The sequence below is a fragment of the Mustela lutreola genome, chromosome 7, assembly GCF_030435805.1.
Source record: "Mustela lutreola isolate mMusLut2 chromosome 7, mMusLut2.pri, whole genome shotgun sequence".
NCBI classification, from domain to species: domain Eukaryota; kingdom Metazoa; phylum Chordata; class Mammalia; order Carnivora; family Mustelidae; genus Mustela; species Mustela lutreola.
This window is the reverse complement of record NC_081296.1, coordinates 104,470,549-104,496,133: the sequence shown is the minus strand read 5'-3', so window position 1 is coordinate 104,496,133 and position 25,585 is coordinate 104,470,549. Positions and strand designations below refer to the sequence as shown.

The following is a 25,585-nucleotide window of genomic DNA, read 5'->3' as shown; positions in this document are numbered from 1 at the left end:
CTTCTTTTAACTTTTTTAGGGAAAATTTTTTCTGGAAGATCCTACAGGAACAGTACAACTGGATCTTAGTAAAGCTATATCCTTCATTATTTATTTGACTTAAGGTTTTCTTTATTGAGATTGATGGTAGTTTTTAAAAATTTTTTTTTTTTTTTTAGATTTTTATTTATTTGAGAAATCACAAGTAGGCAGAGAGGCAGGCAGAGAGAGAAAGGGGTGGAAGTAGGCTCCCTGCAGAGCAGAGAGCCCGACGCGGGGCTCGTTCCCAGGACCCTGGGATCATGACCTGAGCCGAAGGCAGAGGCTTTAACCCACTGAGCCACCCAGGCACTCCTTAAAATTTTTAAAAGATTTTTATTTATTTGAGAGAGAGAGAGATCATGAGCAAGGAGGAAGGGCAGAGAGAGAGGGAAAAGCACACTCCTCCCTGAGCAGGAAGCCCAGTGTGGAACTCAATCCCAGGACCCTGGGATCATGACCTGAGCCAAAAGCAGATGCTTAACCAACTGAGCCATCCAGGAGCCCCTTCATTTTTATTTTTTTAAATCTTTGTTACATGAGTTGGGGATATTGTTTATGTATCATTCTCAAGTTAATCTATTTGGGTTCCCACTGTAACTTACATATGGCGATGACGTAGCAATCAAGACCTAATCCTAGTCAGAGACAAGAAAATCTTTAATTCACTCTTATTTGGAGAATCCAAACAAATCACCAAGGAAGTTTAGAACGCGCTAAGAATGATCCATACTGTCAGTATTACCAAACTACGTGTTAGAATCAGACATGGGGCATTTAAACCTAAAATTTTTTAAGCTGTCATCTATTCAGTTTCAAGTATGAGGACTTTGAATTTATTATTTAGATAGGCCTTTGGGCCCAGACTGTGTATTGACTTTATCATCACCTCAATCACAGAAATATTTTCCTCAACTGTTGTGTACCAGTTCCACAGTGGCTTGTACACTGAGTCATGCTTTGTCTTAGCTGAAGGTAAGTCAGTATACGTTTTTTCCTGTCCTCCTTATGCTACCATAAAAGCATTTCTGCATTAGTTAAAATATATGAACATGGTATAATTTGGGAGAACATTGTTTATGAGTGCATACTTTTGACAACATTAAATAACTCTCAGGGTGGTAAATGGGCCTGGGGTTTATTTTTGAGGTGATAAAAATATTCCAAAATCAGTGGTGATGACTGTACAACTTGTGAATATACTAAAAAACCACTGAACTATATACTTTAAAGGGTAAAGTGTAATGACATGTGGATTACATCTTAATAAAGTTGGAAAAAAAAACCCAGATTTTATATAGGGTCATAAAATGAAGCATTTCCTAATCTTTGTACCTTATCTGTCTGTACTCCAACATCTATTATGAAGTTAAGTGGGAAGTTTTACATCTGAATCTATTTCTGTTTTGTAACTTTTTAAATATAGAACTAGACTCTCCTGGGCTCTGAAGCTGTCATATAGCTTGATGGGACTGGCAAATTCTATAGTTAGTTGACAGAGGGTGAGACAAGAGTTTAGCATTTGCTTTGTGTTCCACAGTTTCTTCCTCTCAAACAAGAAGAATTGGACAAATAAAAGTGATTTATTACTTATCTTTTTTCAGGTTGGTTTGAAGATCAGGTGTTTCATGTCAATGCCTTTGGATTTCCACCCACGGAACCTTCTAGTACTACTAGGTATAAGATGTTTGACTGCAGTTCTATGGGAATTTTGGAATTGTGACAGTAGTGAATGTCAGATAGGATATCATATCTCAATTATTACAAGGGCTCAGGCTTTGTGTCAGATGCAAAGAGTAATAGACAGTGAGAGTTAGCAGACTAGGCTGTGTATGTAACTGAAAACTAGCACGTTGATTCCTGATGACTTGCTGTCTCATTTCCATGCCTTGGCTTTTTATTTGAAAGATTTCTAGTCTTCCTGTCTCTCTTATCTATAGGGTTGACGAGAAGTTCATCTGAAATAAGAGATAGGGAAACAGAGGAAGATAATTTTCATGTTACTCTAAAGCCTTGTTTTGTTTGCTACAGGGAGGCTTCCCACCTGCTAATTATTTATTTTAAAATATTTGCTTTAGTCAGTTTTAAAAGACTCAGATATAACCTATTAAGTATTTACTTACTGTTTTTGTATTTATTTTAGGACATTTAAATAAACTTGTTTGCTTTTCAAGTGTTACAAATAGTGTATTTTCATGGTATTATGTACACCGAGGGGGAAAATAACCTCATTAGAAATAGAAAGAAGCTAAAATTGTAAAATTATTAGAGAAACATCTCCAAAAAGGGGCACCTGGCTGCCTTGGTCAGTGGAGCATGTGACTCTTGATCTGTAGAGATTACTTAAACATAAAATCTTAAAAAAACAAAAAACATCTCCAACAGAAAACAGGCTAGAGGCTAATATTGTATCATAATTACTTAGGGCATACTATGGAAATGTGAATTTTTTTGGAGGGCCTTCTAATACATCTGTGAAGACTTCTGCAAAACTAAAACAACTAGAAGAAGAGAATAAAGATGCCATGTTTGTGTTTATATCTGATGTTTGGTTAGACCAAGGAGAAGTGTTGGGCAAACTTCACACCATGTTTTCTGGTAGGTGCCATTCTTTTCTCCTCTTTTGAACTCAGTACATACAGGGGGTCATGTCCTAAATTGTTAAAAAAAAAACGTATCTTTTTGAGTAGTCTATTTTCTTGTAAATGTTGATTCAGCAGTGAGCTATTTTAAATGAGACCACCTTAAAGACTTAAGTTTTTACATTTGAAAAATTACCCTGTGCGTGTGTAATCATGAAAAATAAGAATTAGTCCTAAGTATAGTATAAGAATGGATAAGAGTTTGGGCTTTGGAGTCTGACAGAAGTGGATTTAAATTGCAGCCTGAGACCTTGGGCAGGTTACTTAATCTCTCTCTTAGCTTATAGGGAGGTTGTGAAAATCAAGCCATTGCAGGGCCTAGCATATAGTAAGTCCTCAATAAAGGGCAGCTTTGCTACTATTATTTAAAAATACTAGTTGTTGGGGCGCCTGGGTGGCTCAGTGGGTTAAAGACTCTGCCTTCGGCTCAGGTCATGTTCCCAGGGTCTTGGGATGGAGCCTGCACCAGGCTCTCTGCTCAGCAGGGAGACTGCTTCCTCTTCTCTCTTTGCCTGCCTCTCTGCCTGCTTGAGATCTCTGTCAGTCAAATAAATAAATAAAATCTTAAAAAAAATATAGTTATTAAAATAAGTTATTATTAAGCTTGTAAGTTTTTATTATTAAAAATTCATGGTTAGGGGTGCCTGGTTGGCTAAGTGGCTTAAAGCCTCTGCTTTCAGCTCAGGATATGATCCCAGGTTCCTGGGATTGAGCCCTTGCATCGGGCTCTCTGCTTAGTAGAGAGCCTGCTTCTTCCTCTCTCTCTGCCTGCCTCTCTGCCTTCTTGTGATCTATCTGTCAAATAAATAAATAAAATCTTAAAAAAAATAAAAAACAAAACAAAATTTAAAAAACCTCTCATAGGGGCGCCTGGGTGGCTCAGTGGGTTGGGCTGCTGCCTTCGGCTCGGGTCATGATCTCAGGTCCTGGGATCGAGCCCCGCATCAGGCTCTCTGCTCAGCGGGGAGCCTGCTTCCTCCTCTCTCTCTCTCTGCCTGCCTCTCTGCCTACTTGTGATCTCTCTCTGTCAAATAAATAAATAAATAATCTTAAAAAAAAAAAACCCTCATAGTTAAAGGGTTTTTAGTCGGATTTCTAGACTTAGAAACCGATACTCATTTTATTCTCTTATTTTTAGGTTATTCACCAGCACCTCCAACCTGCTTTATACTGTGTGGTAATTTTTCCTCTGCACCATATGGAAAAAATCAAGTTCAAGCTTTGAAAGGTATTGAGGGTCTACTGAATAAGTGTTTCTTCATTTATATAAACTAAACCGACAAGAAGTAATCTGTAATATTTTAATTTCATTCAAAAGATGTAGGATTGTATCTAATAAAATACAATTTGATATTTATGTGCATTCAAATTAAATTTTATATCCCTTTAAAATTTTAGATTCCTTAAAAACTTTGGCAGACATAATATGTGAATATCCAAATATCCACCAAAGGTAATGATTTCTACTGCTATTTTTTTAAAGTTTTTTTTTTTTAAATAAAAAATGAATTCTGTTTGATATCCATGATTATTAAGAAATGAATGGAAGAGGGGTGCCTGGGTGGCTCAGTGGGTTAAAGCCGCTGCTTTCAGCTGGCGTCATGATCTCAGGGTCCTGGGATCAAGCCCCGCATCGGGCTATCTGCTCAGCAGGTAGCTTGCTTCCCCCCTTCTCTCTGCCTGCCTCTCTGCCTACTTGAAATCTCTCTCTCTGTCCAAAAAAAAAAAGGAAATGAATGGAAGAAAAAATTGAGAAAATTAGTATGGTATGAGAGAAAATTATCCTTACATTGTGATAATATGTTATACTGTACTAGAGATTTATAGTGAAAAATATTAAAAGGAAGAGTGATACTTTCAACTATATTTTGAATTTCTTGGTGACATTAAGTATCTAGAGCTACACTCTTCAATATGATAGTTACTTGCCACATGTGTCTCTTTAAATTTAAAGCTATATTATAGTTAAATATAATTTAAAATTCACTCACACTAGCCATAATTCAAGCACTCAGTAATTGGACAGTGTAGATACAGACATTTCCATCACTACCAAAAGGTCTGTTGGACACTGTTAGTCTGGAGACTTTTAGTAATTCATTTATTAAAATGCATGAAATTTAAAAAATATTAAAAATTCATGATTGAATTAAAGGCAATAACTTGTTTTTAGACTGTTGGATAGTGTTACAGTAATTGTGTTTTTTTTTTAATGAATATGTTGAATTTTGCTGTAGTAGTCGTTTTGTGTTTGTACCTGGTCCAGAGGATCCGGGATTTGGTTCCATCTTACCAAGGTAAGTTTTGTTTAGGTTTTTCTAACAATAAAAAAAATTATACAATTCAAAGATATATTCTTACCACCTAAATTGTTTTTATAGACCACCACTTGCTGAAAGTATCACTAATGAATTCAGACAGAGAGTACCATTTTCAGTTTTTACTACTAATCCTTGCAGGTAAATATTACCATTTTGTGTTATACTTTTTTCCCTTTCATTTCAAAATTAAGTTGTGTCACTAAACTTTGACTACTATGAATAAAGAGAAAATTTTTCTTCATTTTAGGTTTTTTTTTTTTTTTTTTTTAAAGATTTTATTTATTGGGGCGCCTGAGTGGCTCAGTCATTAAGCATCTGCTTTCAGTTCAGGTCCTGGGATTGAGCCCCACATCAGGCTCTCTGCTTAGCAGGGAGCCTGCTTCTCCCCTTTTCATTCTCTGCTTGTGTTCCCTCTCTCGCTGCATCTTTCTCTGTCAAATAAATAAAATCTTAAAAAAATTTTTTGAAAAAAAGATTTTATTTAATGTCAGAGAGAGAGGGGGCACAAGAAGGGGGAACAGCAGGCAGAGGGAGAAGCTGAGCAAGGAGCCCGATGTGGGACTTGATCCCAGGACGCAGGGATCATGACCTGAGCCTAAGGCAGAGGCTTAACTGACTGAGCGACCCCGGCATCCAGGTTTCTCAAAACTTTAAAAATATTTTAACATGATTTAATTAATTAATAATGAATTTAGAAGCTGAAAAACAGATGGAGATTTAAAAATTGATATACTCATTTCACATCCTTTAAGAAAAGTTACGGTGGAAAAGTGAAAAGATGATGCATTTACTCTATGTATCGCTCACTGTAATCATAGGTTGTTACCCTAGTCCTTGGTTCTCCTCTCTTTTCTGCCTACATTCACTCCTTTGGTGACCTATCCATTCCCACCTGTATACTGCCATGTCAACTCCCAATCTGTTCTGTACCCTTATCAGAGTTTGTGGCACCTTTATCCTTCCAGTCACTCAGGCCAAGAACTTTGGGTTTCTCTGACATGTAGTTTTTCAGGAAGTCCTTGAAAATTTTGAAGGAAGACTTCAAAGTATATGCAGGACCTGGCTGCTTCTCCCCACCTCCTCCTCTGTGGCCCTCTACCATCTTCTCTAGCCTGGATTACTGTTACTAGTTGCTCTGGAGCTTTTCCCCCTGCCCTCCTTTTCTAGTCTATTCTTAACAAGGTGTCAGAGTGATCCTTTGACACACGGGCACATCACATCATCCTTACTGATCCTGAAAGATAGGACCCCCTCCTGCCATTCAGTCACAGCTCACATCCTCGCAGTAGTAGTCAGGCCCTGCCTGATCTAGCCTCCTGTTCCGGCTCCGATTTCCTCTCTTCCTCATTTATTCCAGGCACTACAGCCTCCTCTCTGTTCCTCAGACATGCCATCTCGGGGCCTCTGCTGTACCTGCTCCCCCGACCTGAACAGCATTCTTCCTCTGCGTATCTGCTTGATTGACTCTCTCACCTCCTTCAAGTCTGTGCTCAAATCAGACTCTGTTACCAGCCTACCAGTTTTGATCATCCCTTTTCATAGCTCAGCCCTGTGGCCCTTCTCTCCTCACAGATGGTCCCTAATAGCCTATTTTTCTTTTTCCCATACACTTAATTATTTCCCAATATCCTTATATAGTTATGTTTATTGTTTATTTTCTCAGACTGCCCTGCCCCCGTTAGAATATAAACTGCCTGAGGACTGGGATCTTTTTGTTTTGTTCCTTCATCTCTAGAATGGTGCCAGACACATACGAAGAGCTCAATAGATTACTGTTGAATGAGTGGATTAATATATTTTAGCTGCATTTCTGCTATAGTAAACAATGGGAAGGGAGAATAGCTTTGTATCATGAAATATTTTGCCTTTTAAACTATCTCATGTTTATCATATTTTCTCCTGAGGAAGTCAAATTCAACTATTGTTTTCATTTTAGAATTCAGTATTGTACACAAGAAATTATTGTCTTTCGTGAAGACTTAGTGAATAAAATGTGCAGAAACTGTGTCCGTTTCCCGAGCAGCAATTTGGATATTCCTAATCATGTAAGTTGAGTCTTCTTTATTAAACTATCTTAAGAGTTGCATTATATAAAATCTTGTTAAGTCACTTAATAATTTGCCCTTTTATGTTTATTTATGGTTCAAAGTAATCCGAACATACTTTGGTCAGTAAGTTAATTTTTGTTACTAAGTCAGTGTTTCTCAACTTTCTTACTGAAGTCTGCCTAATGAGCAGAGGGAAACCTAAAATGAACAGGAAATTTCTTTGATGCTTCCTATTTTGCTTTTAAAACTCATAAATCTTACATTGTCCTTCAAAATATATGTATATTTGTTTTAAAAAGATGTTTCTATTCCTCACATTCATTAAATGATACGTCCACATTAGGAGGATGTGTGGTGTTTATCTTGTAGCTTCAGGGTTCCCTGACATAAACTTGTTAATCCCTGGTTTCATGTACCCCCCCGTACCACTTTGAGAAATGTGAAAGTAGATCATACAGAGCATTTTTAGTATTTATTTTATAATATTAATGATTATGTAGGCTGTTTATCTATTCTTGGCATTACTCAAGCTGTGGAATTATTTTAGATGAACAATAATTATAATTAGTAGTTGAGTTTATTATACAGCTATAAATACAGTTGCTCCAATATGACTGGGGAGTAGTTTTTTTTTTAAAAAAGATTTTATTTATTTATTTATTTATTTATTCGTCAGAGAGAGATAGAGAGAGAGAGCACAAGCAGGCAGAGTAGCAGGCAGAGGCAGAGAGAGAAGGAGTCTCCCCACCCAGCAAGGAGCCCAATGCGGGACTCGCTCCCAGGATCCCGGGATCATGACCCAAGCCAAAGGCATCGGCTTAACCAATGCCACCCAGGTGTCCTGGAGGGGAGTAGCTTTTATGACATATGGTATTAAATGAAAACTTACAGATTTTTCCTAAAATACAGGATAGTTAATTCCATTTCATTTTCCCCCCAAGATTTTATTTATTTGAGAGCGAGTGAGCAAGAGTGGTGGGGAGGGGCAGAGGGAGAAAGAGAATCATACTCTGCACTGAGCAGGGAGTCTGACCTGGCATTCCATCCCAGGACCCTGAGATCATGACCTGAGCCGAGGATAGACACTTAATGGACTGAGTCACCCCTAGGCACCCCTTGTTTCATTTCATATTAGTATTTCCTAAAGCTTTGTGATTCAAAGTCTCCCTAATTGTTTCTCAAATTTTCTAAGTCCTTTTGGTAAATGATATTTAATTTAAAATGATTTGTTGGCAATTTTAATTTTTACAAATGAACTGACATTTGTTTTATACCATTCTTTTTTAGTTTGTAAAGACTATCTTATCCCAAGGTCACCTGACTCCTCTACCTCTTTATGTCTGCCCAGTGTACTGGGCGTATGACTATGCTTTGAGAGTGTACCCTGTGCCTGATCTTCTTGTCATCGCGGACAAATATGATCCTTTTACTCTCACCAATACAGAATGCCTCTGCATAAACCCTGTAAGAACATAGTTAATGTTATATAGTCATAGTTTGTCAAGATTAGAGTGTTATTTCTTTAAACTTTATTTTTTAAGTTATTTAGTAAGATTATTGTTGTTTAAAAATGTACTATTAGTGAAACATTGAGTTAATTTGGTATATACAGAAAGCTCTTCAGCATTCAGGAAAGCATATGACTGTAAAGTAATGTGACTTAAAAAAAAAAGTAGACCAAAGCATATAAATCCAAATGCATATTTTCCCCTTCATAGTTAACTGCCTTGGGATCCCTTTCTGGGAATTGCTTTCAGAGCCTCTGTCTCATTCTCTTTAAATACATTAATGTCCTTTGTGAATGATTTTGATTTTTGGAAATTTGTGCAAGTCCCAGAAATGCGTAAGCCTGATGAATATGGAAATTCTTACTGAGATATAATTTCTACAGAAGTATGATTACCTTTTCAAGTTTTGGGAATAAGTACTGCATAAACATTGTTGATGTGAAACAAAATATCTTCACTAGTGATTTTTAATCTGTATGTTTCCTTGATTCTTGTGACTGTAATACTTTTTTTTTGTTTCATCTAGGTCATTTCTAGAAACATCATGACTTACTGTTGGTTACCACTTTCCTCAAACACTCATTTATTTTGTCCAACTCCCTCTAAGAGAGGGTTTCTCAACCATGGAACTATTGACATTTTGAACCAAATCATTTTTTTACTGTGGGCCACTGTCGCTTGCATCATAGGGCACTGTGCAGCATCTAGCCTCTCATCCCTTCATGCCAAGGGCAGCCCCCAGTTGCAACAGACAAAAACCTCTTAGGATATTTGCCAAATGTCCCCTAGGGATGACATTATCTGTGGTTGAGAACTGCTCTAAGGATGAGCACAATGTATTTGGTTTCATGGTTTAAAACTTGTGAAAGTTTTTTTAGAATCTTTATTCACTTTCCAATATTCTTTCACAATGAGGCTATTTCTTTATTTAAATTTAACTCTTTGGCTGTTCTCATAGTTAATGCTTTATTTGATAACACCTTATTTCTGAATTTTTCCACTTCGTCTTCCTGTCAGCCAGTAAACAACCATCTCTTACACCAACATTATATCCTTTTTTACTTCATACCTTTTGAGCAAACCCAAAACTTTTCACATTGCTTCATCCCTTCTTCTTCTTCTTTTTTTTTAAAGATTTATTTATTTTAGAGGGAGGGTAAGAGAGCACGAGTAGGGGGAGGGACAGAGGGAGAGAATCTTCAAGCAGCTCCCCGCCGAGCGCGGAGCCCAGTGTGGGGCCCAATCCCCAGCCCAATCCCACCACCCAGGAGATCACTTCCTGAGCCAATATTGAGTCAGATGCCCAACTAACAACCTCCCAGGCACCCTGCTTCATCCCTTCTTGATACTTACTCACCCTAAGGAATGCCTGCGATGGGCCAGACATTGAGCTAGTGCCAGGGACACAGAGCCTGAAATGAACAGACCATCTCTGCCCTAGAGTTTAGTAGACACAGTTGTATTACTGCTCAGTTGCTTTGGGGGCACATCAGGGCACCATCAGTGCCGATTTTCACTGCAGAGAGGGGCAGGAAAGCTTTCCTGAATGTGATGTTCAAGTGTCTTATGTGCAGATATAGCATCACATGGTACTGTCTCTTACACTGAGTATTTCTTACTCCTAAGCATTTCCAGTTACATCTGTTAGTATAAGACTCTCTAGCCATCTAGAAAGACTTGCTTTGAGTGGAAACATTTTATATTAGTATCTTCTCTCTATAAAGATCAGGAAAAAAAAAAAAACACCTCTCATTACTTTTTAGTTACATCTGACAACTTTATTTTTAAGTCATGACAAAGGAATTTGATCTTAAATATAGGAATTCTTTTATAAAAGTTCAGTATTCACAGGCATTTTTTTTTTTTTCTCCAAAGGGCTCTTTTCCAAGAAGTGGATTTTCATTCAAAGTATTTTATCCATCCAACAAGATAGTAGAAGACAGGTAAGTGTACCCCCAGAAACAGCAAGGAGGAGTTGTCTTTTGGCTTTGTATTGCTGAAAATCAGATGTCCTGTAGGTGTGTTGAGGTTTTAAAAAATGTCTGTAATGGTCCTTTGAAAATGTTTCAGGCTGAACTTCTGGTCATACTGTGGGACATAGAATTGTATGTACTTGATAACGGAGATTAAGAAGTGTTTTCTGAGGGCTGTCTCGGGCCAGCCACAGAGGTGGGCTAGTTCTCTCACAGGTTGACTCCTGATGATGTTTGTGTTTTGAGAGGTCAGCCTCACCGTCCACGTGGTTGACTCTCAAAACCTAGGCAGTTGGCCTTAAACTGGCATTAATGAAGTGTGTGGGGAGGGCATGGGATGTTAGTGATGGTGAGAGGTTGGGGTTGGGGTGTTGTCTTGGGGATAAAGAATAATCCATGTTGGGGGCTGGGTAGTGGTTTTCCAAGGGTGATCTCTAGACTACCCTCATCAGAATCCTCTGTGAACCTTGTTAAAAATGTTAAATTTCTCACTTCACCCTGACAGAGGAGATAAAATGATCATGAATGTGGTTTTCCCAAGGTGAGGCTTATCTGTTGCACTCCCTAAGTGCTGACCCCTGCAATTTCCGCAAATGTGGGAAATCTAGCTGTATAATTTACGGTAGTGGGGGGCTGTGTTTGTGCTCTCTCCTGGGCAGCATTGGGGGGGGAATCCCACTCCAACCTTATCAAATGATTTTCTAGTTGTAGGGCCCAGGAATAAACATTATTGACACCATTTCTCTTGGATTCAGGCAGCCTAACACGTGATTTCTCAGTTAATCATATTTTGAAAAAGCAGCTTCCCCTTCAGATAAGAACAAGTGACCAAGTAACTGCCTCCCAGGTTCTTATCAAAGAATGCAATCTTGAACACACAGCTTAGTGGTCTTTATTTTTTGGTAATTAACATTTAAATGAAATGAATACAAGTACATGATAAAAATTTCAAACAATGCTCAAGGTATAGAATTGAAAAGGAAAAAATACATCTGCTTCCTAACCCTGAAACCATGATTAAGTTTCCTGTATTTTTAAAAGATGTATTTTTTTGAGAGAGAGGGGGTATGCATGCACATGAATGTGGTGGGGAGGGGCAGAGGGAGGGAGAGAGAGAATCCTCAAGCAGACTCCTGGCTGAGCACAGAGCTTGACTTGGTGCTCGATCCCAGGACCCTGAGATCATGACCTGAGTCGAAATCAAGAGCCAGAAACTTAACCAAATGGATCACCCAGGTTGCCCCTTTTTTATATTTCTTGAAAAAACAATTATGCATTGTTCTTACCACTCAGTACTCATGGAAGATTTAAGTCCATTCACTTTATGAGATATTCTAAGTTTTCCTCTTAAATTTACTCATTTGACATATATATGATTCTTACTGTATTCCACACACTGGTTTTTGGAATGAATATAACCAGACAGATACTCTCATTAAGGTTACAGATCTTCTAGTCTCTTCTATAAGCCCCAAACTACGTATGTTTGACTTTACCTAGACCAAGTTGAATCCTAAAACACCATAACTGATTTGGAATGCCCTTAGGTAAGAGTAAGCACTTGCCTCCAGTGTCTCAGCTGCCTGTCCTCACCTGGATGCCCTTGAGGGCATTTAATTTTGTGACCCAGGATTACTAAGGGCTGCCTGCCTGGAGCATATTTTGTCCACCTTTAGATGACTTTTACTGAACTGCAATTTGATGTGAAACTTACTCTGCAAGGAAAATCAATATGGGAACTTTAAGCAGGTCTCAGGCCAAGGGGATTCTGTGTCTGTCCCAAGCAACTGTTTATCTAGGGGAGACTAGGAATCTTCTAATGAACTCCCTTTGCTTTAGCTGCTAGGAAGCACAACCAAATGTGTAGCCCAATTCTCTCGCTGCAGAGGAATTACTACCATAAATGTTGGGCATGGCCCTACTTGTAATCGCTGTCAAATAAATAAACAAATCTTTTTTTAAAAATGTGGGTACTTCTTAGAACTTTTCAAATGTATTTAAATTTCAAAACCTTAAAGGAAGGGATTAGTCTTAAAAATTATAGGTAAATATATTACCAACTGAAAAAAGGTGTAAAATAGTGTGAACTGTATTCTAACACTTGTATATCTTTTTAAAGCATGTACCCCCCCATAGATGCTTATATATGATTAGACTGTCTTTATAAGGACAAATAATTGGTTCCCAGAACAGAAATAGAGTGTGAGACTGATTTATTTTTCACTCTGTCCCCTTTTGAATTTGGAACAATATGCATGTAATGACCTATTTTTAAAATTAAGTACTTAGAAATGTACAATAACTTAGGTTTCCAACATGTTTAATTTTATGAATTTCTATTTTCAGCAAACTTCAAGGTTTTTGAGATTCTTAAAGAGCATCTGAAGAAAGAAAATTCCATCAGTTCTGCTTAATTTTATATTTATGTGATTTTGATAAGTTCCAATAAAATTATGATAAATGCTAGAATGTTCTTAAATTTGTATTTTATGAAATTTTGGTATTAAGTTACAATAAACATGGTACACTTGACAAAGTTTTACAGCAAAAATATTTTCTGTATAGTCTTAATATGAAAATATGCATGAAGATATAATCTGATTTATGCTTAAAAACTGGTTTCATTATTCTAGGCTAATCATATGCTAATATTCATTTTAAAGAAAATACAAATATTTAAAATTTTCTGATTCCTTATTTTGTCTAACTTGAGTCCTAATGTTAGATTTAGCAATCTTCCAACTAAATTTCAAGTCACAGAATTTATTCTAATGCTAGTGAAAACTTATATTACTAAGATAATCATTTCATAATTATATTTTGGCACTGGAGATTTTTTTTTAAGATTTTATTTAGGGGGGCCTGGGTGGCTCGGTGGGTTAAGCCTCTGCCTTCGGCTCAGGTCATGGTCCCAGGGTCTGGGATCGAGCCCCGCATCGGGCTCTCTGCTCAGCGGGGAGCCTGCTTCCCCCTCTCTTTCTGCCTGCCTCTCTGCCTACTTGTGATCTCTGTCTGTCAAATGAATAAATAAAATCTTAAAAAAAAAAAAGATTTTATTTATTTGACCGGGTGCGACAGCAACAGAGGGAACACAAGCGGAGAGGTGGGAGAGGGAGAAGCTCCCACTAAGCAGGGAGCCTGATGTGGGGCTCAATCCAGGACCCTGGGATCATGACCCAAGCCGAAGACAGATGCTTAACCAACTGAGCCACCCAGGTGCCCGTGCACTGGAGATTTAAAAACACATGGTCACTGTAGGCTTTACATTTAGAAGACACATTACTTTGAAGCAGCAGGTTTTGTTATTTGGATGTGATCACTTAATACCATCCCCTTACTTTTAGTTTACAGCATTGCAATAATAGCCTAGAAATGAATGTGAGTGACAGATAGGAAGTCGGGGTACAAAGAATATTTCAAATGTAGGAGTAATCTTTTCTTTTTAAAAGATTTTATTTGTTTATTTGACAGAAATCACAAGTAGGTAGAGAGGCAGGCAGAAAGAGAGGGGGAAGCAAGCTCCTTACTGAGCAGAGAGCCCAATGTGGGGCTCGATCCCAGGCCTCTGGGATCATGACCTGAGCTGAAGGCAGAAGCTTTAACCACTGAGCCACCCAGGCACCTCAAGAAGGAGTAATCTTAATATTACAAAAAGCCTGGAATGGAAGACATTTCTTTGAAAGAAGGTTAGACTTTGGGGGAAGAGAGACTGATAAAAAATAAAAACGACACATTGAAGGGAAAATTTCTCAATGAGACTTAATCTGAATGTAGTGAGAAGCGAATTAAGTTAAGGGTGAAGTGGCAATTTGAGAAGTGGTTTGAAGATGGAAAATTTTGGGAGAATGTTAGTAGAGGCCTGATGTTAGAAGAGCAAGATTTAGCTTTAATTTCAAGAAGACCTTAGAGCAAGTTAGAGATGAAATTAAGGCATAAGTTCAAAAGCTGTATTGCTTGGAAAATTTATAATTTGGGCCTTGAAAGTGGTAGTGAAATAAACACTGCAAGGCTGTTGGTTCAGTTATGAGAACCAGAGCTAAATCTGAAAGATGGCAGGTAGGAAGTTATAAATGGAAACTCCTATCAAGTGTTCCCGCATTCATTTCATTGTTTCTATAAGATATGCTTTTTGAGATCTTTTTACATTTAGTGCCTAGAAAGACAGGGTGACTTAGCAAGGTGAAGTGAAACGAAGCAAGGCAGGTAACTATGAGCAGGTAAGTTGCCAGAACCAGACAGTAAGTGTTAGAATAAGACCGGAACCAAAACCAGGTGGGAATCCGCATCGTCCGGAAATGCAAAGCAGAAATGCAAAGCAGAAGTCTGAAAGATGGGGCAGCGGAGGAGCAGCACTGAAAGGGCATCCTGGGCTTCTCTTTGGGGGGTGAGAAGCAGAGAGGTGGTGTGCTCCCTGACTTTGGTGCTTCATCAGCTGGTTGACCTTGCTGCCAGAAATCTGGGTCTGAGGCACTGCGCCTTAGAACAGAGGCCAGGTAGATCACACCAGAAGACAGGCGTGGGAAAGACTTCTCTGCCGTGAGAAAAATAACACTTGGTCTCATGGGGGAAACCACAGGAAGTGCGACTGGAACATGCAGGTGCACCTAATGGCTGCACCTGGTGCTGTCCCAGCCAGTCGTAGCTATGTGGGAAGCCGAGCCCAGCTGGCCATTCTAGAGAAATTTGAATTTTCAGGTTAAGCATCCTGACTTTCCAATCACCGGTGGTTTAAATTAGTCTGCATTAAGGAAGACATGATTACACGCTGGGTTGTGCCCATGAATTGCTTTCTCTGCCTTATAAGCACAGGAACTCAATCTGGTGTTCTATCAAATATACCTATTAAGTAAGATGACTTGGGTCCCAATCAATTACCAAAATCTCTTGTGAAATTTACTATGTCCTCTTAAAGTGGGACTGCTCAGAGCAGGCAGGATAAAATTAAAACAGAGTGTTTCTGTCTTGACCCTGTGCATATTCCTGTGTTTTCTATGCAGGGGAGCCCCCCCCCCCACCAGATTCAACAGGCAGCACAGGCTATACAGGAGAGATGGGTGTTCTGCCGGGGAGGCCAAGGTGTAATGATCCAGGGTGTGAGTGTGGAGAGCACTGGGAATCAAGGCATGATGGCCTTGGAGACACAAGGAATTTGGATGTGGGGCTACTGAAAAGCAGTCAGCAGATCTGGCTTTCAAGATCACTGAGGTTACTGTGTGAAGAGACTGTAATGAGGGAAGAGCTGAAGAGACCGGTCAGGAAAGTACTGCATTAGTCTGCAATGGAGATGATGCAGGGGCTCAGACCAGAAATGGAAAGAAGGGGATGTATTCGGGGTGCGTAAGAAGAGACCGCAGGCCTGGGTAACTGAAGACCGATGCAGGATGGGGTAAGGGGAATCAAGGATTACACTTAGGTTTCAGGTTGAAGCACCTGGGTAGACTGTACTATTTACTGAGACTGGGTGCATAACAGGTTTGAGAGGGAAAAGAAATCAAGATTTCTGTTTGGAGGGGTGCCTGGCTAGCATTCAGTCAGTGGAATGTGTGAATCTTGATCTTGGGGTTGTGAGTTTGAGCCCCACACTGGGGCTTATTTAAAATCTTAATTTTTTTTTTTTTTTTTTAGAGATGCCTATCACGCATCCAGGTGGAGGTATCTGGTAGGTAGTGGCATGAACCTAGAGCTCAGAGGTTAAGTGTGACGTGTGAATGGAGATAAAATTTTGGAGTCACTAGTCTCATCCCACATGAAGTCCATGAAGGCAAGGATTTTTTTTGACAAGTACTTTCAAGAACTTTTAAATTGAAGTGTAAGATACATACATACAGATCCCCTATCATCAGGGTACAGCTCAATGAATTTTCACAAACTGCACATCCTGTTAGTAATACCAAGATTAAGAATCAGAATACTACCCCTCACCCCAGAATCTCACTCCTGCTCCCCTCCAATCACAACATTCCACTCCCCCTCAAAAGGATAATCACTAGCCTGATTTCTAGCAGTGAGATTCATTTTGCCAAGCTTTGCCTATTGTAGAATGGAATCATACAGTATGTATTATTTTGCATCTTGTTTCCTTCATACAACCTTGTCACATTTATCCACATTGTTCATTCACGTCCATTGTGTGGATATACACATTTTATTTGTCCATTCTACTATTGATGGAAACTTGGGTAATTTCCACTATTTAAACAGTGCTACTATAGATAAGCAAATTCTAGTATGTGTCTTTTGATAGGGATATGTGTTTCTATTGGATATATATCTAGGAGTAGAATTTCTTAGTTATGAGATATACATTACAGTCAACAGAAATTTTCCAAAGTAATTGACCCAATAGCTACTTCCAGTATCAGAGAGTGCCAGTTGCTTCACATCCTTGGGACACAATGATTTTGTTTTGTTCCATCCAATGCCTAGAACAGTGCCTTACCTACCCAAGTAGTGGGTGCAGCAGTGTACAATAAATATGTTGAAAGAATGAATTTAAACTTAGATGGCATTTAAAGCTGTGAGCTTGATTAGGATCATCTAGGACAATTCAGTAAGTAGGCTGATGAACAGACTTTGGGTGACTCCTAAATTAGAGGACAGGCAGGAAAGAACAAGCAAAGGAGGAGGAAAATGGGAGAGCATGGAGTTCTTCAAAGCAAGAGTAAAGTATGTTTCAAGGCGGGGGACTCAACTGTTTTGAATATGGCCAAGAGATCATAAGATGAGGGGAGAAGTTGGGAAAGGAGTTAAGATTTTTGGTCATTTCAAACCTGATGGACATAAGCATTAAATCATTGAAATAGAGACCTCAAAAGGGCAACTAGATATACAAGTTTGGAATTTAGAACCTGATATAGAAGTCTGGTATTTGTGAGTGTAAAAATATTTGTGAAGGAGAGAATGTGATTGGAGAAGAGATAGGGTCCCTGTCTTGAGGCATTTCCACTTTGAGGTGGAACAGAGATAAACACCTGCAAAACAGACTATATAGTGTCAAGTGTCTGAGGTAGGAGAGAAATCTGGAAAGTGTCCTGTCACTGAGGTAATCCCAAATCAACTGTGTTAAATGTTGGTGAAAGTTTCAACAAAATGAGAAAAGAAAAACAATCACTGGATTGAACAACTACCAGTTAATAACTCCCTTAGTCAATAAATACTATTCTATAACATCACTTTTGAATGCACAAAATCCCCCTGTACAGCCATAGTAAAATCTGCCCACCCAGTCCCACTGCAGGATTCTTGGATTCTTCCCAAATCTTTAGAATCATGGGTAATGTTGCCTTGAGCATACTCTTAGACTGAGAATTGCTGGATGAAAAGCGTATGTACCTTCTAAAGGCTTTTGATATAGCTACCAAACTACTGTCTAGAAAGGCTTTACTACCACCGCAAATAACAGTAATTGTAAAAACAGTCTTTGTCATTTTGATAGGTAATCTGTGGGATCTTATATTTGCATTTTTATTATTAAAGTCCTGGGGGGCCTGGCTGGCTCAGTCAAAGGAGCATGCGACTCTTGATCTCAGGGTGCTAAGTGTCAGGTTGAGAGTAGAGATTACTAAATAGAAAAATAAATAAGAAACTTAAAAAACAAGTCCTGTATGCTTACTGATCATTATTTATGAATAGCCTGCCCATAGCTCTTGCCCCAAATGTGAGGTGGTATAGGGCAAACCTTATGGTGAAATGTCTAGAAAACTGAAATGTTGGTTTGGTAAAGTAAAACATGTGGATAAGCTTAAAATTGAATTACAGCTCGTGAATAAGATAATGTACATAAATGCTGGAAATTACATTATGATAGTTATTCTGCAGACGTAATTGCACCACGGCACAGGAATCTAAAAAGGTAGTATGTGGTGTAATTGGTTGATTTGAAATAAGAAAGTTATTTGTGGCATTTCCACCAGCCCACTCCAATTCCAGCCCCTCCTCCAGGCTGTCCGCTGTGTCACTATGGCAACGACCACGCGCTGCTCCAGGCTCAGTTCTCCGGCGGTTACCGAACTGGGCCGCCCCACTCTGGGCAGACCCGCGACTCTACGCGCGTCCCACCCATCTTGTCTCGGGTCGCTCTCCCCCGGCCGGAGGGCTGGAGCCCCGGCGGCAGCATGGCCAAGGCGACAGCCTCTTCGCCGCTGGAGGACTTGGACCTGAGCGGAGAGGAGGTCCAGCGGCTCACCTCAGCCTTTCAGGACCCGGAGTTCCGGCGAATGTTCACCCAGTACGCCGAGGAGCTCACGGACCCGGAGAACCGACGGCGCTACGAAGAGGAGATCACCGCGCTGGAGCGTGAGCGCGGAGTGGACGTGCGGTTCGTGCACCCGCAGCCGGGTCACGTACTGCGCACCAGCCTCGACGGGGCGCGTCGCTGCTTCGTGAACGTGTGCAGCAACGCGCTGGTGGGCGCGCCCAGCAGCCAACCCGGCCCCAGGGGCGCGGCGGCCGGCAGCCAGTGGTCCCTGCCCTACAGCCTGGCTCCCGGCCGCGAGTACGCGGGGGGCCGAGGCACCCGCTACACGGTCTACGACGTGGTCTTCCACCCAGAAGCGCTCGCGCTGGCCAGGCGCCACGAGCGCTTCCGCCAGATGCTGGACGCCACGGCACTGGAGGCCATCGAGAAGCAGTTCGGCGTGAAGCTGGACCACAGGAATGCCAAGACCCTGAAGATCAAGTACAAGGGGACCCCGGAGGCCGCCGTGCTGCGCACACCCCTCCCCGGGGGCGTACCGGCCCGGCCTGAGGGGGAGCCGGAGAGCCCTCTCCCTGATTTCCCCTACCCCTACCGGTGCCCGGCGGTGGCCGGGAACTCAGTGGTCCCGCGACCCCTGGCGCCCTCCCCTCCGGAGGCGGTCCTTGAGCCCGCCCCCACCGAGCCTCGTTACAGCGTGGTGCAGCGCCACCACGTGGACCTCCAGGATTACCGCTGCTCCCGGGACTCGGCCCCCAGCCCGGTGCCCCGGGAGCTTGTAGTCACCATCGAGCTGCCGCTGTTGCGCTCGGCTGAGCAGGCGGCGCTGGAGGTGACGGGAAAGCGGCTGTGCCTCGACTCAAGAAAACCCGACTACCGGCTGCGGCTCTCGCTCCCGTACCCGGTGGACGACAGCCGCGGCAAGGCGCAGTTCAACAAGGCCCGGCGACAGCTGGTGGTCACGCTGCCCGTGGCGCTGCCCCCTGCGCGCCAGGAACCTGCCGTGGCGCCGGAAGAGTCCGTCTACACGTCCGGAACTGACGGCGCGGCCTGCGCTTCCGCTCGCGAGGGGGAGGTGGGCCCGGCAGGGGGTTGTGCCGGGAACGGTGGGCCGGATCCCGGGGCTGCGGACGCCTTGATCACCACGCCCGCCGCCGCTGCGGAGCAGCTCGTCTTCGAGCCCGACGAGCGGGACTTGGACGAGCAAGCGGTGTGCACAACGGGCATCGAAGAGGAGCCGCCCTCGGTAGCGGAGAACTCACCTGAGGACGGTGGAGGAGTCTCCCCTGGTACTTCATCTGGGGGTCTTGACAGAGGGTCTGCTGCAGGAAGAGAGAGTGCGCGTGGAGATTTCGGAGCTGAGACTCGAGTGCTCGGGGAAGGCGCGGGCCGGGAGCCCTCCGATCGAGCCATGGGTGGTCCCGGGACCGGCGGCAAGGAACCTTTGTGTCCTCCTTTGCAGTGTAATCAGGATGAAGAATCCCTGACTCTATTGATTCAAGTGCCTCAGATCCAACCGCAAAGTCTTCAAGGGGATGTGAGTCCCTTCGGGTACAAACTGGGCTTCTCCACCCAAGGCTTAGTTTACTATTCCTTCTTTTTGCAATTTGCTCCGGAGAATAAATTGAGCACCAAAGAACCAGTGGCTAGTATTTCTTCGAACAATGCAGTGATAGAACTGGCCAAATCTCCAGAATGCCATGGACATTGGAGAGAATGGTATTATGGTTTAAACAAGGATTCTTTGCAGGTAACAGTTCTTTCTAGACTCGTATATATTTTTAAAGATGGTATTTATTTATTTGTTAGAGCACGAGCAGGGGGAGAGGCAGAGGCAGAGTAAGCTCCGCAACCCCCCAGCAGGGAGCTCTATGTGGGGCTCATCCCCTCAGGACCCATGAACCGACCTGAACCGAAGGCAGACGCTTAACCAACTAAGCCACCCAGGCGCCCAAAGACTCTTATATTTGAATAATTCTATCCCACTTTTAAAATTTGCTCTTACCCTTGAATAACACAGGTTGGAACTACCTGGATCAACTTATAAATGATCTTTTTTTTTTTTTTAAGGATTTTATTTATTGACAGAGATCACAAGTAGGCAGAGAGGCAGGCAGAGAAAGGAGGAAGCAGGCTCCCCGCTGAGCAGAGACCCCGATGTGGGGCTCGGATCCGATCCCTGGACCCTGAGATCATGACCTGAGCTGAAGGCAGAGGTTTAACCCACTGAGCCACCCAGTGGCTCAGATCATAAGTGATCTTTTTGATATGTACAGTATATTATAAATGTATTTTCTTTTATGATTTTCTTAAAAATATTTTCTCTAGTTTATAAGAATACAGTATATAATACACCATACAAAATATGAGTTAATGGACTGTTTATGTTACAAGTAAGGCTTCCAGTCAACAATAGGCTGTTAATGGTTAAGCTTTGGAGGGGTCAAAAGTTGTAGGTGGATTTTTCAACTGGGACTGCGGTGTTCCCATAACCCTCCCTGTTGTTGAAAGAGCAACTGTATTTGTTACCTCTTGTGGGCAAGTCCTCGAACTTGGGGCGGAGCAATACCTAGTTTACTTAGGACATAATTTCCATGAATAGTGTGTTCGATTGTAGTTGCTGCTATACTTTTTGGGTTATTGAAGTTCTTGAATTTCAGATTCAGTACTCCAGTATTATGGACAATTAAAAAAAAAGATTTTATTTTATTTACTGACTTGTGTGGGGGGAGGGGCAGAAGGTGAGGGAGAGAGAAGCAGACTCCCCTACTGAGTGGGAGCATACACTGGGTTCATCCCAGGACCAGAGACCATGACAGGAATGAAATCTAAGAGTGGGTTCCTCAACTGGCTGAGCCAATCAGGTGCCCCTACTGATAATTTTTTTTTTTTAAACTGTAAAATTTTAAGTTCTCAGGAACTTTTTAAACTCCTAAATTAACAATTGGTGGTTTTCATTGAGATATGTATTAGTGTTACATGTAATTTTTTTTAAAGCTTTTATTTAACAAATCAAGGGTTAAATTCCCAGCAATAAAACTAGTTGCAAGGATTATGTATTGAAAATTAAGTTTAGCCTTGGGCTTTAACTTGCCAGAACTTTTCATTTCTTCCTGTGATTTTTCCTGGATATTTGCTGATAAGTTACATTTTATGAGGGGTAACTTCTGTGAGAAGTGGTTAATTTGAAACTCTCCGAAAATAAATAGCCAGGGCAAGGTAAGATACTTTGTGAGAATATAATATGAAATTGACTGTCATCAGCAGGGGGAAATTTAGGAAAGGGCAGTTTCCTGTAATTGTTGTATTTATCTATTTATTTTTAAAGTTTGTATACATAATCTCTGCCCCTCTACCCTGTGGTGGGGCTTGAACTCACTCCAGAGATAGAGTTGCATGCTCCTCCAACTGAGCCACCAGGTGCCCCATAATTGTTTTAATAAATGTAAAAATAACAATTGGGAAGAAAGTTTTATGAATAGGCAGTTGAGAGAATACTAAAGACTATTATTTTAATCTGATTTTCTAGAAGGCTAACATTATTTTAGCAAAGAAACTAGAACAAAATGGGATTAGGGCAACTGTGTTTTATATCTTTGATGCTTGAAATGGATTTATAATTACTTTGTTAATCACATTTGCTAAGGCTGATGAAGCCATAATATTCAGTTATTTTTCTTTACATTTTGCTGGACTAGAGTAGAGTCTAAGCATTAAAGTAAAATTTCTTAATATCACAAGAGTAATGGATGGGTAGACATGTACTATATGATGATTATATTATATGCATCATATAAAAATAGAGTGATTTGTGACTGTCAAGGTCAGAATTGTTATTTTACACATAAGTACAAAATAGATTAATAAAAGCCTAAATATTCACTGGACATTTTCCTAGAGCTTTAGGACCACTAAATTCAGTTTATTTTAGAATAAAATCAGTCATTAGAATAAAGTGAGTTTATGCACTTTGTTTTAATCATAACCATTTCCATTATATATATTATATAACTTACATATTTATATAATAAAAGTATTTGGGTATTTTTGTGCAATTAATGTGTCTTTACCAGAGGCAGGAACCTTAGAAATGCTTTTAATTGGGGAACGTTTCTATAATACAGTTATTCTGGAACTTTAAAATAATAGCAAGGAAATTACTCCAAATACAAGATTTTTGTGTACCTAGTGTTCATGGTAGGTGTTCTTAAGTTTAAATACTGTTTAATGTAAGGGAACTTTAAAACTAGGCTCTTTCTTGATTTTGCTCTCCTATTTGGACCAATTAATGAACTGTTTATTTGGAAATTTGTTTTTATGAAAGTACTTTTATTTTGGGCAACATCAAACTGATTTTATGCATTTTAAATATGGTTTTCCCTTCAACACTGTAACTATATACCTGTATTTACTTGACATGAATATGCACAAGTTGCTTTGTGTTTGGGATTCTGGTGAAAGTGATTTATGCATTTCCTAATTATAGTTTGGAAATCTTTCCATGTCAGGCTCTTGAAATCTACCTCATTCTTATAAATAGTTATATGCTACTGTCACAATGGATTATCTCAATCACAAAAATAGAATATACTTCTCTCAAATATTATATTTGACTCTTATCTGGCCAAGAACTAAAAGGCAAACTGGTCACACAAAATTTGAATAAATCCTATCATATATATTTCTTAGCTCTCTCATTGGGAAGTATTCTAAAATTAAATTACATTTTATAGCTTCGACTGCATTTATAGCTCTAGAGGTGATTTTTTTTTTAAAGGTGATATTATTCTTATAAATACTAAGAGAAAAAAAGGAAAGGAAAATACCATATGTAAGTAAGATTAACTCAGATTATTAACAGAGACTTAAAGAAGGAACTAAACTTTTTTCTTTTTGGATCTTTTCTGATATATGTATATACTCTTGCTACTCTTACTGCTCTGTACAATACTGTTTTCTTCTACCACGACAGCATAGGAGTAACATTAAACATTTTAAAAGCATAATCCTGAAGTGTGTAATAACTTGTATGAGCTGTTTTTAGATCAACACTGTCAAAAAAATGACCTATAAAGCAGAATATTTTTTCTCTTTTTATTTTAGGAAAGGCTGTTTGTCAATGAAGAAAATGTTGATGAGGTTCTTGAAGAAGTCCTGAGCCCTCCACTTCATCAGACAATGTCCTTAACCCCACCATTAATTGAAGTTCTTCAGGTTACTGATAGTAAGGTTCAAATTCATGCAAAGGTAAGGATTTGGTTGCCTTTATAGTGATTTAGGACAAGGTTAAAGCCTGACAGATAACTTAATTTTTTATTTCTTGATGTCGTAACTTTAAATTAAATGTACATAATGGTTGGGAAAACTTAAGAGGAGTAGAGACTTTTTTGCCTGTATTTTCCTATGGACCAAACACTTTGTGATTCATTTTCACATATCTCATTTAACCCCGAAATAACTGTCCAGTGAGGAAGAGGGAAACTAACATGTGGGAAGTTTGAGTACGAGTCCGGGGACAAAGAAGTCTTTTTGACTCTCAAACCATGGGAAGGAGCTATGTTATTCAGTTTGTTCATTCTTTCTAGTTGAACCTTAAGTCTAGTTATTCTTAGTCTTCAATATTGGACACAAATAATTTAGTAACTAGCACAATTGATCTACATATGAATTGGGGAGGAGAGTAGCTCTAAAGAATCACAAAAATTCAGGAAAAAGAAATTCAAGAATGCCCTTATAAGAATGAATACTAAATGGTTTTGTAGGCCATGTCAAAGGGTTTGTAGGCCAGGAATATTTTATTCTGAAGGAGGTAAGGGGTCACTGAAAGGAATTACTCAAGAATTAATGCCAGGTTTGCACTGTCTGCATTGCTAAAGAGAACTAGCAGCATTTAGAAGATGACTTTGAGGCAGAAAGCTCGGACGCCTATCTGCATATCTGTAAGCATTATTTCTTCACAACTTACAAAAAAAAAAAAAAAAATTCCAGAGAGTACAATTTAATTTTCTGTTTTTTTTCAAAGATTCTTAATTTGTTGTTTCTCTTGACATAGTTGCAAGAATGTAGTAACTCTGAAAAGCTTCATGAAAAGGAAGAAAAAGGCAATGAAGGAAGTCATCTAACTGAAAAAGAAAATATAGAATATCCTACTACCTCAACAACTGATTCTAATTCATCTCTAGAAGTTAAAGTACTAGAGACAGACAGTTGTGGTTCAGTTGCATGCCTGCGAGGGGCTCCTGATGTTTCACACTTGCTATTTGAAAAGTCTCAGCAACCTGAGTCAAAAATGGAACCTGAATTTATAAAAGAAAAAAGTCCTGCTTACTCAAATGAGGAAAAAGAGGACTTAGAAGAGCCAGTGATAACAGAAGAGAAAGAATCAGATGGAGATGACCTATCTTCATTACTAAACAGAGCTTCAGTTCACAATTTATCTGGTCTTAACAACGTAAAAGAAACCAATATGCAGGACGGTAGTGTGCAGTTTATTAAAGATCATGTGACTCAATGCGCATTCAGTTTTCATAATTCTCTGCTATATGACTTGGACTGATTCTGTATAATTTTAGAGTTTATAAGAGTAAAAAGTGTTTGGTTTTAAAACATTATCTTTCTGTTAACTACTATCTTAAAGTACTCAAGAAAGTATAAAATTAAAATTTGCAGTTTTGAGTCTCATGGGGAAACTGGAGATTGTTTTTTTGTATGTAGAGTTTATACAGTTTCCTTAATTATGGAGACTTTTGTGATTGCTCTGATATATTTTTTTCTAATGGCGAGTTAATCATTTAGTTTTAAAACAACCTGTATATATTTGCTTGTTTTTGGCTTCTTTTGTTTACCATTACTTTAATAAAGTTTCAAAGTAAATATTCACT

The 25,585-nt window shown here is 39.9% G+C and overlaps 2 protein-coding genes and 1 non-coding gene across 6 annotated transcripts in view; all 3 read left to right on the top strand.

Annotated features, from left to right (window-relative positions):
• POLE2 (DNA polymerase epsilon 2, accessory subunit) overlaps positions 1 to 12,979 on the top strand; it is a 28,276-nt gene extending 15,297 nt beyond the window's left edge. Inside the window, exons 8-19 of one of the 2 annotated variants that reach the window (XM_059182021.1) lie at positions 20 to 76; positions 945 to 993; positions 1,623 to 1,695; positions 2,444 to 2,616; positions 3,799 to 3,888; positions 4,059 to 4,113; positions 4,901 to 4,957; positions 5,042 to 5,119; positions 6,918 to 7,026; positions 8,317 to 8,493; positions 10,413 to 10,480; positions 12,857 to 12,979. In XM_059182021.1, coding sequence (XP_059038004.1) covers positions 20 to 76; positions 945 to 993; positions 1,623 to 1,695; positions 2,444 to 2,616; positions 3,799 to 3,888; positions 4,059 to 4,113; positions 4,901 to 4,957; positions 5,042 to 5,119; positions 6,918 to 7,026; positions 8,317 to 8,493; positions 10,413 to 10,480; positions 12,857 to 12,875 — 1,005 coding nt within the window. In that variant the 3' untranslated portion in view covers positions 12,876 to 12,979. Of the gene's footprint in view, positions 1 to 19; positions 77 to 944; positions 994 to 1,622; positions 1,696 to 2,443; positions 2,617 to 3,798; positions 3,889 to 4,058; positions 4,114 to 4,897; positions 4,958 to 5,041; positions 5,120 to 6,917; positions 7,027 to 8,316; positions 8,494 to 10,412; positions 10,481 to 12,856 lie in introns of both variants that reach the window. The other variant, XM_059182020.1, reaches the window with a different exon arrangement.
• On the top strand, positions 10,999 to 11,164 carry LOC131837756 (U1 spliceosomal RNA). The gene has a single exon (XR_009356343.1). It is a non-coding gene; the product is annotated as a U1 spliceosomal RNA (small nuclear RNA).
• Positions 12,980 to 18,485: 5,506 nt separating the features above from the next.
• On the top strand, positions 18,486 to 25,583 carry DNAAF2 (dynein axonemal assembly factor 2). 3 transcript variants are annotated; one of them, XM_059182018.1, is made up of 4 exons: positions 18,486 to 20,454; positions 23,808 to 23,951; positions 24,581 to 24,643; positions 24,757 to 24,892. In XM_059182018.1, the coding sequence occupies exons 1-3, from the start codon at positions 18,625 to 18,627 to the stop codon at positions 24,596 to 24,598; spliced, it is 1,992 nt and encodes a 663-aa protein (XP_059038001.1). In that variant the 5' UTR covers positions 18,486 to 18,624; the 3' UTR covers positions 24,599 to 24,643; positions 24,757 to 24,892. The 3 variants fall into 3 exon arrangements, with proteins under 3 accessions (XP_059038001.1, XP_059038000.1, XP_059038002.1); XM_059182017.1 differs by lacking the exon at positions 24,581 to 24,643 and having other exon boundaries at positions 24,757 to 25,583; XM_059182019.1 differs by lacking the exon at positions 18,486 to 20,454 and having other exon boundaries at positions 23,813 to 23,951; positions 24,757 to 25,583.
• Positions 25,584 to 25,585: the final 2 nt, after the last annotated feature.